Raw genomic sequence first — 14942 nt, forward strand, 5'->3', positions numbered from 1 at the left:
GTTTCCATAACTTTGCCACAATTGACTTGTATGTCCCTTCTCAATGATATTTCAGCACTGATATGCATTGTCCTTTCCTGGCTTTAAATCTACATGGTAAGTTAGGAAAATAATGAACCCTAGACAATTTATGCTGGATCAGTGTTAAAAAAAACAATGAAGAAGAGAATGCTGGCATAGGCCCCAATCCTGCAAACACGCATATAAAAAGTTCCAATGACGTTAATGAGACAACTCACTTGAATACAGTTAAGAACGTGAGTAAGTGTTTGCATGGTTAGCATCTTATTTAGCATTGTGCTTTGCGTTTGTTCTTTCTATATTATTATTTTTGCATTGCTTTGCTTCTTGATATATGCTCTAGCTACAGCACAAATTCAGGAGAGTTACTTCCAGAATTTATTTCCTCCGTGGCTGTTTCCTTCTCTTCCTATCTTTCTTTGATAACTGAGAGCTGGCTCTGGCAAGCCTTTCCTGACTTTGAATATTTGTCCACAACTGAATGCATGATGTTTTTTGCCTGGAGTTGAAATGGAATGGGTGCTACAGCAAACAACAACACTGTATGCAACTTTTACAGTTATTGTAATGGATTTCTACAGTAAACCTTGGTCTCTTCTGATTGGTATTTAGCACAGGTAGATGAAGGAGACAGTGGGTGATACCATACTGTGGGTGATACCATACTGTGTATACTAAGAGGATGTATTTAATAATGTTTAATTATATAGCACATGATGTCTATTAATCAAATAGAACACATTTCATCAGTTATTTCAATAAGTATACATATCTTCATGTGGATGTTTATTGGACTAGATCCATAGCGAGTGTAAATTCGTGTAGATCCATTTACACCAGCTCTGGTTCTGACTGTTGGTACAGAACAAGAACAGCATAGGACTAACTGAAGTTTGATTTAAAAACCTGAGGAGCTTGCATATTCAGGGAAACTGAATATGCAAGCCAACACAATGGCTTGGTGACATTTTTATCTTACGATTGACTTTTTTCAGACTGAGCTTCTTTTCAAGACTATTAGCAAATGGCAGTGGTCAGGAGAGGTAAGATGTTATTGAAATATTGACCATACAGAGCAATAGAAAGAATACATTGAACATCAGAAATAAGATTGTTGGGGTCCTTTTAGCCTGGCTATACAGGACATTGAAGGAATTGAGGTATCATGCTCTAATTTAATAGGTCACCACTCTATCTACTCTGAACCTAAAAAAAAAAAATCTAATAAAAAAAGTTTCTCCTCCTTTTTCTCCTTTAATTTGTGTTAAGGACCTCCAGGTTTGGCATCAGAGGATTGAAGTGAATCGAAATCTGTAGCTTATGCATTTGAGGGTGGCAGTTGCATCTTTATTTTCACTCCACTGGAGCACATGATTGTAAGGCTTTTCCTCTCCATTATGTTATTGAAAAAAAGTGTAATTCTCATTATATTGGAATATGAATAATAATAACAAAACTTTGAATGTCCTTGATACCTTCCTGAAAGGTTAATACTAGTTATTATATTCCTAGCTGTATTCATATTTGCATTTAAAACTCTCCGAGTTTATGCAGCTGGAAAATGTGTTAAAAAACTCCTGAATTCCTCCTATTAAAATGAAATAGCTGAAAACCCAATGGGGAGAAAACAAATGAGAATTTGCTTTCACCGAACCAATAAATTCATAACACAGATTAATGTGTAGAATATTATCTTAAAATAGTATGATGAATATCCTGGAGACTAGAACCAGTAACTATTTGTTGCAAGCAATTTATTAATCAAATTTGGCTATTAAATCTGTCATTGTTCATGAACAGATTTATTTTTAATTAATTGGTTTATTATTTATAATTGTTTTACATTAATATTAGAGTCAATGAGTTCTTTGCCAGCTGTTAGTAATTAATACTCTTTTGCGTATCTGCTATTTGGAATTTGCTATTTACGGTGTGTAATTGTCTAACTCAGGTCAGGTAGTACATTTTTTGTCTTCAGATTGGATGACCTCTCGATATCTGAAGAAACCACTGGGCACTAAATCTTTTTTTTTTTTTTTTTTTTAAAAGGGTAGGGATAACTTTATGGAGTGGTTTAGAATAGGAGAGAATAAGGCCAGGGAAATTTTAGGATACTTTTAGTCTTTTCTGTCCAGATCTACAAAGGTATTTAGGCTCTTGATTTCCCTTGTTAGGAGCCTGAATACCTTTGGGAATCTGGGTCTTCCTGTCCTCTTTTGCAAAGAAAGAACATTCATTTCAGTTGGCTTTGTACAGGGACTCAGACTTTAGAATATCTAGGTTTCTTTCTGAGTAAAGGATACAAAGATGAAGGTAAGAATTATTGGGTGTCTGGTGGACTTTACATTCAAATGTCTTTTGAAACATTTACAGAAATATTTGTGCATGTGCACGGTCCTAGTGAACTTTGTTTAAGCACTGTCTAATGCGACCCATTCGGCCTACCTCTATTCCACCAATTCTGGATGGATAAAGTATTCTTTTCTTCCTTGTGCAGGTCTGATATGTTCTATTTAACAGATATACCGTTTCATACTAAAGATGAATGCATTTCTGTGCTGGGTAAAATGACATTTCTGAATAGTTTGCTCACCACTTTAAGTTTATAGGTGCTTTGGGGGACATATAACTTTGGTTATGTGTTACATGAAAACTATTAAGATATATTATTTATATGTGCTAGGTTTATGTGTGACAATTGATTTCTCAATACTCTGCCTGTGGACACCATTCTTGAAGCTGCAGTATGAATTAAATGAGCCCATTGAAGTTCAGGAGTGACTAGATATGCTTTTTCTGGTTCAGGTTCATCTCCAGTTTTGAGTAGCTCACCTCTAGAATCAATGGAAGATGCAGGTATTAAACACCTTGAGAAATTAGGCCCAAGATGAGAAGACAGAAATGTTGGCCTGTGTGCTGGAAGCTACAAATCAATGGCTTTATCTGCCCACATCACATGCCCCTTCACTCTCTTGATGTTCAGTTCTTTTGAAAACACTGATCACATTTTCTTGTACCTAATCCTAACAAACTTACAGTGCATTTATAATACTGTATAATGTACAGTAGAAGTAAGGCAGAGTTATGACTTTGAATGTGTCTCTTGTTGAGACATTCATTGTTTTCCATGGCTTGGATGCATATGTTCAAATGTTTAAATTCAATAGATTTTTAGGGCCTGATCCTCAGCTGGTATAATTTGTTCCACTGAAGCCAATAAAACTGCACCACTTTACACCAGCTGAGGATCTGGCCTTAATTAACAAACAAAACAAAATTCCTGACAAAGAAATGTAAGAGCAAAAAAAAAAATGTGCTGATCACAAGTTAGGCATTTGAAGAATACATCAAGTCAAACTTTTATTAGCAAAGTTGAATTCCATGTATAATGAAAATATCTTTTAAAACCATACATGTACATAGGCATGATACAAACAGCAACTACAGTACAAACACATTTTTCTAAACCTTAATAAATTTACATTAACATTCATCTAGTTAAAAAAAAAAAAGGAATGGTGTGAACTTAGTACCACATTTGTCTTGATCTTTTCACATGAAGTAACAAAATATCTTGTGTAAAATAAAAAATACAGTATGCTTTGGCTCATACCCATATATTGGTTCCTGCATGAAAACGGAATTACTGCAGATAACAAAGCTTGATATGATAGTCAAAACTTTTACATGAAAGAGATGATGGTGAAGTGTAAACATGTATATGCTTTATTCTGAAACACTAAACATTAAAAAAGATGCTTTTGAGGGCATGATATTTTTGTCAAGTTAATGGAATTTCTGCCAGCAAGCCCTAACAATGATTTCCCTTCAATTTCTCTCTTCTTACATGGTTGTTATTTAAAATAATTGAGATACACTATATACAGCATGTCTAAATATCCTTTTTATTTGTATAACTATGACTGCTTGATTGAAATTACAATGAAATGCCTCTTCAGATGTATATAAGGCTTAGAAAAAAGTACCCAATTAACTAACATTGTTTTCCATAACTATGTGTAAAATTATTGTCAAAAGCCTGGAAAAATGCACCCTGCTCGTTTTTATTTAATTCACTTGGGGAAAAAAATTCTGATCCTGCAAACTTTTATTTACATGAGAATCATTGGCTCACATGGTTTGTCCCATTAGGTCAATGGGAGATGGGAGTACTCATCTGAATAAAGGGTACTCATAAGGGTTTGTATGATCAGGCCAAAACAAAGTGACAAATAATTGAATCACTGCATCATGTTGAAAGCTGACCTACAGAAGATATGATTTCCTATTAATGATATATACTAAACAACCTAACTACTGTAATTTTAATACATTTATTAATGGAGTTATATGATGGGGTTGCTGAACTGAACTCCATGACCCAGAAGGTCCCTTCCAGTCTATTTTCCAATATATTGATTTATTCATAGGGGAAAATAACTTGTCTGTTGTCTTAATTGGAAGCAGACACATGACCAAGACACTTATCCTGTATTAGAATCCAGTAGCAAAGACTCCTGGGGAATCCCACTGATGTCAATAGGAGAGTGCACAGAGATGGGAATATGGTTTTTAAAATGCATTAACTACTTTGGACTTTGTGCCCTTGAATTCATAGAGACTAAAGTGGAGAAGGAGGCCTTTGCTAAGAATACATCATTATGCAAGCTTTCTTTGTTGGGTGGATTGTGCATATTTTAAAATGTATTGCTCTAATACACTAGGGCCAGATTCCAATACCCTTACTCATGTTGAATGGGCCATACTCCATGAGTATGTAGTATTAGAGTAAATGGGAATACTAGTAGAGGCTAGGAAAATCCAACAAAGCATTTGGTCCCTATTACCAGGGAGTTGTAGTGACCCCCTATATTTTCTTTACCTAAGACTTTTCATTATAAAATATTTTTGCAACCTTTTCTTTGAGTTAGCACTATCACCTCCATTGTTTAAAGTGGGCCTTTGAAATTCATTAGGGAGAAATCCCTGGGGCCAGAGAAGTGCCTTTTCTTTGTCAGATGAAATTCCATTCATGTGTGGCTGAGACATAAACTTTGGAAAATCATCATTACCCTTCTGTGACTTGTGCGGTCAGTAAAATGTTGGCAGCTTCCCTCACCTCAGGAAGGTTTAAAAGAGGACAGTTGTTTCACGCTCATAGTAATCTCTTCATTTTCCTTAGACCCAGCACATGACTCCAGTAACCTAGTCCCACCTTTCTATGGAATATCAGTTTTCTCTTACTGCCAACTAAAATGGTTACTGTAATTAAGTACTCAAGCTGCGCTGGAAGTTTAGTATTCAAACTGACTGATGATGTATGATAGGGGAGCTGTTCCATTTGCATATAATAGAATTTGTTTTTACTTTTTCCTGTAAAAGAAACTCAAAGTTCTATGTTTAAAAATATTAGTTATGGTTGTAAAGTCCAAATCAGAAAATTTAGGAAAGGCCAGAATTAAGGTTGCATATGCAACATTTTTTCAGTAGTGCTTAAAAATCAAAATAATCAATCAACATTTGTTTGATTTTCATTTTTTTTTTTTTGTAAATAAAAAAACTCTACGTTAACTACCTATTAAAACTGCACACATTGAATGAAACAGGGGTCTTGTGAAAAAAATGCCATGTGAGCATGTAATATATATCTCATAATACATACACACACGAAGGCTGAATTAAGGTTGCATATGTGTATGTATTATGAGATATATATTACATGCTCACATGGCATTTTTTTCACAAGACCCCTGTTTCATTCAATGTGTGCAGTTTTAATAGGTAGTTAACGTAGGAGGGGTTTTTTGTATGTAACAAATGAAAAACCATTACAGATTTCCAAAATGTTATTTGATTAAGAGGATTTCAAGCACTACTGAAAAATATCAGAAATACCTGTTCTCTTAATTATGGTACTATATTTATGGTGCTAATACTTTAAATGCAACGTAAGTGTCAAAATGTCTCCCTCTTTACACCAAACCCCACTGAAATGAATGGAACTGGCCTGCTTTGAACAAAAGGAAAAATTGGCTCCAAAAGTATAAACTGTTTTGCTTTTAAAATGACATCTTTCTTGGAAGCATATTTTAATCTTCTGCACATTCCAGGATATAAAGTAGACATAATGGTGCCTTTAAAAAAATCCCTGCTGAAAAAGAATTACTGAAGAAAGAGAATGGAGCTAGACAGAGACAAGAATCTCTGGGAATTTCAGACATTTGTTTAATATTCATTGGGCAGAGTCCTAAAAAGTCAGTGCACATTTAAAAAATTTCATTGCACATCTTTTTGTCACAGTGTGATTTTTAGGCCCTGAGGCATAATGAATCACAAACATTGAGATTTAAGAGTCTGAATAAAAAAAAAATAGAAAAAGTACTTGTACTGACACAGATGAATAGCACATCATAGGAATGTTGTCAGCAACTTTAAGCTACAGATGAGCAAGTGATAGCTCAGGATGTTTATTCATTATTTGATAAGAGGATGGCCCACTAACATGGTTTGAAATTTGTGTCTGTTTAACATAGATGTTTCTGGGACAATGACTCCAGCTAAACCAAACAGCCTGTAAATGTAAGAAAAATGCATATCGTTGCTGACTTTTAATGGGCCATAGCATGCCTAATGTGTGAGCAGCCATCCAAACTTGCAGATGGCAGTGGCCCACAATCCTTAAAGGTTTGACCCTATCAGAGGTCCAAACCCTTTGCACAGAGGAGTGGCTATGTGGGGAGCAGAAGGATAAGGGAGACTCCTGTAATTGAGTTCTTACCTAAGACACTCTAACACCCTACCCTGGACCTTTCCCTCCTCCACAATCAGATTTCACTCTGAGGATTTTGTGCCATCTACGGAAGTTGGCACAGCAGTAGGGGAGAAGAAGAGAGTGTCTGACTACTCAATGGACCATTAAAAACAAACTAGAAAGGCCAGCAATTTGTGGATGGGAGCACTGGTGGTTGGGAACTTATTACTCCGGCTTTCTGGATAAGGCTAACTAGGGACTCTCCCTGTCCTATTAAGAGTTTCTTTAGAGGATGGGAAGAGATAAGATGAAAAGACTAAATGTAACATTTACAAAATCCAAGGCAATAGAAACATTTCAATTTTTTTTTTAAAAAAGAATATCCAGTGGAAATAATGGAGAAGGCAAGGAAACTTTCCTCCACTAGCCAAACATTGCAGCTATGTGCTAGTGCAGAGCACCCTAAAAGTGAAATGGATTAGGAATAGACTAGCAACAAATTGAAAATTGTAACACAAGTCTGGTCAATTCTCAGATTATTTCACTTTCAGGTTCTCATGCACTAGTGTCAATGGACACTCATCCTGTTGGGTAATTTGGAGTCATCTGGAATCCTGAAAAAAAGTCACCTTATGTGACTTGGAACAGGATGTAAAGTTTCAGTTTCCTGCCAGACGCCATGTGTGCGAGACTCTTTTTTCCCTCCAAAACTGACCAGTCCCTTTTCAGTGATCAAGTTGAATTAACTGTATAAAGTAAACAAACAGTACAAATAGTGAGACATTTGTCAAATTCTCCCCATTTTAGAGATCTGAGGTGCTAATAATACAGGATATTGTGCTAATTATTTTAACCTATGACCATATCATACTTCTACAAGCCACATATAAGTAGTCCCATTGGCCATTATTCCAAATAGATGCTAGATTTAGGGACAGGTTTTCAAAAGGATTCAGCACCCAACAGCTACCATTGTTTTCAATGATTGTTGAGCACTTTTGAAATTCAAGCCACTTCATTTAAGTACATGAATAGGAGCTGGTTCCTTAGGTATTGTATAAAATTAAAACCAATGTTATAATTATAATATAATAATTTGCATCGTGCAGCTCATAAAGTTGTAATTCTGGGTCCGAGCCTGCAAACCCTTACTCATGTGAATAGTCTTTACTTAAACTATATTTCCACTGAAGTACTTGCAATGAAATCAATGGAGCTATTTGTCTAAGGATTACTCATGTATAAAAGATTTTGCAGGAATTAGCTTTTATATAGTAAGATTTCTGCTTCTAACAATGGCTGAAATGTATTGTAATTGCAGATACAACCGTTCAAAAAGAACAACATAGAACTGCAAGGAACATTTGCACTGTACTGAAGTTAACAAAATATAAAAGCAAAAAACAAAAACGTTTTAAAATAATTGGGAGACAAAATATAAAGAGGCCAAATGTGCACAGTGCAGCTTTGCTGAGTTTGTAATGGGAATAAGTAGCAAAGAAAAGAACAGCTCCATTGGGAATTTTAAACCTTATTCAGTAAACCACGTAGAAAAGAAACTCTAATGTAATCCATTTTTTAAAAAAGGAACAATGCAGGAGGGGAAAATAATTTTTTTTAAAAAAAAAAACCTAAATATTCAGGGTTTATTTTTTGGAGAAACAATGATTTTTTAAGTATTATCCAAAAGAAAGAGGAAACGCTAATCTATGACTGTTTTATACCCAACTTGTCCCTCTTTTTCTACATAGCAATACAGACTCGTGCTAGGATCATTTCTCACTTCAAAATAAAACCAGTCTGTGTTTTCAGTTATGTAAATATTAACATAATATGTACAAGAGAGACCAGGCGGATTGTCTTTTATTGTACCAACGTCTTCTTCTGAAGAACTCTGTGTAGCTCAAAAGTTGGTCTCTTTCCCTAACAGAAACTGATACAAAACAAAGATATTACCTCACCCACCATGTCTCTCTAGTATCCTGGGACCAACATCACTACTACAAAATTGCAAATAATATGTACAATGCATTCCTGAAATGTATGTTAGCATACAAATATACAGATAGAAGGCAGACAAAAAACAGTTGCTTAGAAATGCAGCTTTCAAGGATCTTGGGAGGCAGATTCAGGTGGCCGTTTTAGTAGTCTAAAGACCTGATCCTGCTTCTTTAACACATAGAATAGATGTGGGATGAGCCTCGTTATCCTCTGCCAAAGGAAAACTAGTGTAACTGAACTTGTTTAGGGTAAGAGTGACAGCTACTGGAGAGAAGATATAGATACCAGATCGGAACCTGTTTCTTTTGAGAGCAGGTTTAAGATCAAATTATTTTTGGATAAAGCTGTTTCTCTAAGTAATTGCAATCAGCTCTAACCATTAATTCTAGAATTACTTACACAGACTTTCTTTTTCTTCATGAACATTAAATAATATATGGAATGTATTTCTATAGTGTTTTCAATTATTTTTTTCTTGGCGTTAATTTTTAAAGTAATCTCCCTTCTCCCACCCCCACTACCTTCGGACCTCCACAATGTTAAGGTCACTATATATTAGGGAATACTGGATGTAAATGTATATACAAAGTGACAAAGCATACATGAAAGAGAAAGTTGTATAGAGAAACACGTAGGGTAGCAAGTAACTATATACATATGTAACACTGAGAAGCTATGGTTTTGGTCAGACTGAGTGGTATATATTGAATGGGAGAGTATTATTCACCTGTTCTTTAAGAATGAAAACACCTGAACAATCAGGACTGAACAGTCTCAAAAATCATCTTTTGATAGCAGCGACTAATTCCCATATTACCTGGAGGTTGGAGTCCTGACTGATTCATTCTGCAACCTACATCTGATCACCTATGGTAATAGTTGATTACTAGTCAAGATAAATATGGAGATTTGAAATTAATCATTTACATTAATATTTTATGCACGGAGAGGAAATGTTGCTGTAGAACTTCCAGTGCTTTCGACTGATGCTTTTTCCTTAGATCCAGCATAAGCGCCAATAAATGAACCGTCTTCATTAAACATCCCTTGGTCCCCTTCTCCATAATCTACCAAACTATCAGCACTTTCCGTAGCTTTAATGTCCCCGTTAAGTGACTGGAGGCTGCCTTTGAGTGGCTTCTCATCGCTGTCACTATGAAATAAAGAAAAATCTTCCCAAAATCTAGCTTTGTATTACAATTACAACAGCAATTGTTCATTTCCTTTATCAAAATAAACAGATATATTGAGGGAAGAGGGAATCAGATACATTTTGATTGGGATACAATTTCAAAACATTGCACAGAACACACTATTCACTTGATTCGAGGTCAAGTCAATGGATGTGGTGCAGCTAATGCACCTTGCTCTGTGCATTGTTTGCATTTTGCGTTTTTTGTAATTTTGAAGTTAGTGGAATAGGTCAAAAAACAAAACAAAACAAAAAATGTAAACATGACTGAAAAGAATGGATTGCAAACAGTTTTTAGTTTTCCTTTTTTGTCCCCTTTCCTTTTTTTGCCATTGAAAATGGAGGTAGGGGGAGGGTCATAAGGATGAAAGGGAAAAGAGGAAAAGCTGAAAACCAGCTCTACTGGTTCATCATCATATCTTATTTTGTATCTTAAAGAGAGGCATAAAGAGACTGATTTTACAAAACAAAGAGCCATTTGTATTGCCCAATGCAGGGTCCATTTGTTTCACCTAGCCTTTGAAGTGGGGTAGGTGGATTGAGGTAAAGGCTGATGTTTGGGGGTACTGGTATTTTATTGAGTCCTGCTGCTTTTTGGAAGGGGTAAGCACTTTGTTTTTGGAACTTTAAATGATTGGCATGGTGCTGGGTGGGCACTTTTATTTATTCTGAGTAATAAATAAAAATACATTTTGCATATCTATCTATTTCGCAACTGCACACTCATAATCCACATTCACTCCCTGTGAGACACTGTTTCCATCTAGGGACGACTGGGCCATGCTATCGGGGCTGATGAGCCTGCTACAGCCTTGGGTATGAGAGCTGAATCTCTTCTGCTTTCAGATGCAGAGATGCCAATGCCAATCTGTAACGCAGCAGTTATTGCACATGCCACAATGTATGTGGATCTTGACTCATCTCTGAAATATCAGGCCCAAACCTCACTTCTTCATACCATATTCAGTACAAAAGAGCCCTGCATTTCATATGCTCTAGAATTACTTGGGAAGAGTCTTCAAATCTGTTTTGGGCTGCTCTGGCTTTGCACTTAATTCACCACTGAGCCTTCCCCGGTCCTATGCAGGGTTTGTGGCTGGATTATCCCCATATATGGCTAATCCCCAGTTGCAGGAATGACCCTTATGTTGGCAGGCTGTGCTCTCTTCAGCTACACCTAAGGATTAGGGAGCCACAAAGGCCCCAGACTCTGGATTTGTGCCAAATACACCCTGAGCAGCCCAGAGCTCTGGGCCATTCCCTTTGCAGCAGAGCTGGTTGAAAGACATCCCAATTTTTCCATGACAAAGGGGACAATTATTTTGCAATATTTTTCACAAAGGATCTGTTCCATTTTTCAACTAACTCCATCTTGATAAAGTGATGGAGTATATCAGAGAGAAGCCTGTGCATATCAGAGAAAAGTCTTACTGACCTGATGGGAAAGCATAAAGCCTTGTCTAATGGAACCTATCAGCATCATGGCTTAGTTGCATATTGGTTACATTGTCACATCTCCAGCCTCAAACTCTGAATTTACATATGTATATGAGGAAATGATTCAATGAAGTGTTAAAAGACACCTAGTGTTATTTGGCAAAGCTATTTTTAACAAATTTATACTAATCTATATTAATTAACATCCTTTTTTATTAGGCATGGCAAAAATAGTAAATAAGACACAACACCTAATTACTAAGAAGCAGTCAAAAGAGGCAATTTACAATGGGGACCTTTGTAAGGCAGCTACAAAAAAAGTGTTGGAAACAGTGAAGTCTAAAGGAAAGTGTATCTTCTGACTAAGGTATTCCAGTGGAAATGGCATGGGAAATCCCAATGAGCCTATTATTGTATATTCTGGAAAGCCCAGCATTTCCTGTCTCAACAAAGCTGGCAGTTTGTCACAGAAGTTTCCTAACTGCCAGAAATTCTTATACTATTAGAAATGGACAAAGAAGCAATAGCATTTTTTAGTCAAAGACATGATGTTACAAATTTAACTGGAATCCCTAAGACATTAGTCAACTGGGACATATTCCTACTCTCATTTATGCCAATGTATGCCTGGTAACTCCACTAAAATCCATGGAGTTCCACTGGCTTTACAATGAAGAAAGTGACAACAGAATATGTCCATGTGCATCTCTAGGATATCTAAGCCTCCTGGAAAGCTCATGTCCAATGATGATCTGAAGTAAATCATCTTATGTACATATCCAAACACAAAATGGTCAAGACTGAGATACTCCAATTAGATGGTTCTATTAAAGTGATTTAATGAGAACCAACAAATGAATCCAACTTACCGTGGTTGCACATAAAAATTGAGTAACCTCAGCACAACTTCACCAAATTACCTCTCAAGATGTGAATGTAATGGCACTGCCTGCTGGCTATCCCCTCACACTGCAGCTCTAGGAGCCCAGACAGCCTCAATAACCCAGCTGTCTTCTCACTCTTGTGCCGTATCAATGGTATATAGAGACTGTCACACATTGGACTGTTCCAAGACCAGATATTCAGGATAGGCATTAGACCACAAATTTGCCCCTTTCAGACCAGTGCTTTGAAGTCTTAAGCATCTCCTCCAAGATGTGATCAGCACTTTTGACTGCAATTGACTTCGGTGGGAGTTGAAGTTGGTAGAGACCTCATAGGAGGTGTTCATACTGCCATAGGATCACCTGCTATTTTGTTGGGTAATCAAAAGATACTAGCCTGTTACTTTACATTAATCAGTCCCACTCTGTTGACTTCAGTGGACAGGAGATATAAAGATATCTCAAGTATGTTTTCATCTTTCACGAAAAAAAAATAACCAGAGAAAAATAGAAAGTGGATGTAGATACTACAAAAATCAAAAGTTCAGTTATGCCATTCTGACTTAGCTCATACTATTACTGAAGTTATTAGTAATGTTGACTGAATAAGGACGTCAGTATCTGGCCCCAAAATTTGTCTCTTCATAATCAATATACAAAATATGTCTTGCTCATTTTCCCAAATGCAGTATTTGTATTTCTAGAAAATACAAGCTGCAGTTGAGGGTGAAAGTTACTAACCACATGATATTCTTACCTTTCTAAATATCTGTCCCATTAGAAGGCATTAAAAATTAAATAAAGATGAAATTATGCAGGAAAAAACCCTTATCCTTTGTAAATAATCTAGTATACATACTGGATTTAGCCAGCAACATTTGTGTTTTAAAAGCTAGTTAACCAGTATTCCAGTATGGTTCATACAACGATGTATTTTCATATGTAATGTAAATATATAATGTAATTAATTAGCCTTATTAGTCTTGAATGCAGCCAAGTGTAACTATTTTACTTCTTATACAGAAACTACTGTACTAATATTTATTTGCTATTTTCTGTCCTTTAAATTTTTCTCTTCTTTTGCAGAATGAACAACCCCATGTTACTAAGGGCCCAATCAAAACCCATTGGAATCAATGAGAGTCTTTCCATTGACTTCAATGGACTTTGGTTTAGGCCTAATATAAACATCATATAACAATATATATAAAAGGTGCTAAATAAGAAACAGATGGAAAAATAGGACTGCTCCATCAAAGATTACCTATATCATAACTTGGGTGGATTAAAGTGTTCTGGATATATCTTTACATTCATATTATCATCCACTCCCATGGGGTTTGCTTTGAAAATGAAAACATAGTGTTACTTGCATATTATAATAAAAACACATCAAATAAATACTTGTGAAGATATTGGGGAAAAAAACCCATTTGATATAGTAGATCATATTTACCTATATTCCCCAAAGATCTCATCTTTAATTGATTGAGTTTCAGGATCTGGATGCAAATCCTCCTTTTCTTTCACTGTATATATGAAAGAAAGAATAGATCTGTCCACCATGCTGTTTCATGCATCATTTTTATTTTTGGCAAGTTCTATGGGAAAACTGTCAATCATTATCTACAGCTGGAGGGCAACAACTTTAGTTAAGTGTTTTGCATTGCACAGAGGAGTATGTTTTCAAGAGGTGTAGAATGGAGTAGCTGCCTAATTCCCAAGGACCCTAGTCAGAGTTTTGCCGCTAAATCCTTGTACATTGCTTTGAAAATGCAGCTCCTACAATTTCTTTTACTAAAACACATTTCTTTCCTGTGCAAGTCAGGCTCTATCTGGAACCATAATGTATATTTAATTATGACACTATTTAGTTGGAATATGAATTTTCAAATTGGCACGTTGGAAAAAAGATGTAAAGGTGCATCTAGTCAAATATCCTGTCTCTATCAGCAGTGGGTAATTCAGGATGTTTCCAAGGAAGGTGTAAAATCCATGTAATTTTTTTACAACCCTAACTGTGCAGTACCATGTGGGAAATTTCTTCCTCATTTCTGCTGATGATCAACATACACTACAGAATGGCATATTACAGTCAATATTACTTTTATTCTAGCTAGTTTAATTGTGGTTAGATTTGGAAAAAAAATCATTGTGGGCACACAATTATCATAACTGAGTATATAAAATAGGTAACTTGCACATGCAAAAAAAAAGGTTAATTAGAGGATTTTAGTCCAATAAACATGTGCAGCTCTAGTAAATATGGACAAGATCTTTTAAGGAATTTTGGCCCCAAACCCCACTGAAATCAATGGGAATTAGGCAGCTTAAGTAATTTTATAAAAATCTGGCCCTGTGTGTACAAGTTAGGGCCCCAGTCCTGCAACTGGATCCCCTAGCACGATCCCCTGTGTTTGTATAGTGCTCAATGAAATAAAATAATATATTAGCACAACTGCTGTGAAACAATAACATATAGGGCTGGATAGTAACCCTACCTGAGTAAGGGGTAATATGTAGCATTTAACATTATAACCTGTGAGTCTAATGAAAATTATTGTAGTGTCTAATACAGTGGTGGGCAGCCTGCGGCCCATCAGGGTAATCCGCCGTTTCTCGCAGCTCCTGATGGCCGGGAACAGCGAACCATGGC

At 36.0% G+C, this 14942-nt stretch overlaps 1 protein-coding gene across 11 annotated transcripts in view; it reads right to left on the reverse strand.

Moving 5' to 3' along the window:
• Positions 1-5592: 5592 nt before the first annotated feature.
• Positions 5593-14942, reverse strand: part of CHL1 (cell adhesion molecule L1 like) — a 185824-nt gene continuing 176474 nt past the window's right edge. For 7 of the 11 annotated variants that reach the window (XM_039548076.1, XM_039548074.1, XM_039548073.1 and 4 more), the window contains 2 exons: positions 13743-13815; positions 5593-9926 (listed from right to left, as the gene is read on the reverse strand). In XM_039548076.1, the coding sequence (XP_039404010.1) occupies positions 9710-9926; positions 13743-13815 (290 nt within the window). In that variant the 3' untranslated portion in view covers positions 5593-9709. Of the gene's footprint in view, positions 9927-13550; positions 13630-13742; positions 13816-14942 lie in introns of all 11 variants that reach the window. The other 4 variants (XR_005601363.1, XM_039548071.1, XM_039548070.1 and 1 more) reach the window with 4 other exon arrangements.

The sequence above is a fragment of the Mauremys reevesii genome, linkage group 7 (assembly GCF_016161935.1).
Source record: "Mauremys reevesii isolate NIE-2019 linkage group 7, ASM1616193v1, whole genome shotgun sequence".
Lineage (NCBI taxonomy): Eukaryota > Metazoa > Chordata > Testudines > Geoemydidae > Mauremys > Mauremys reevesii.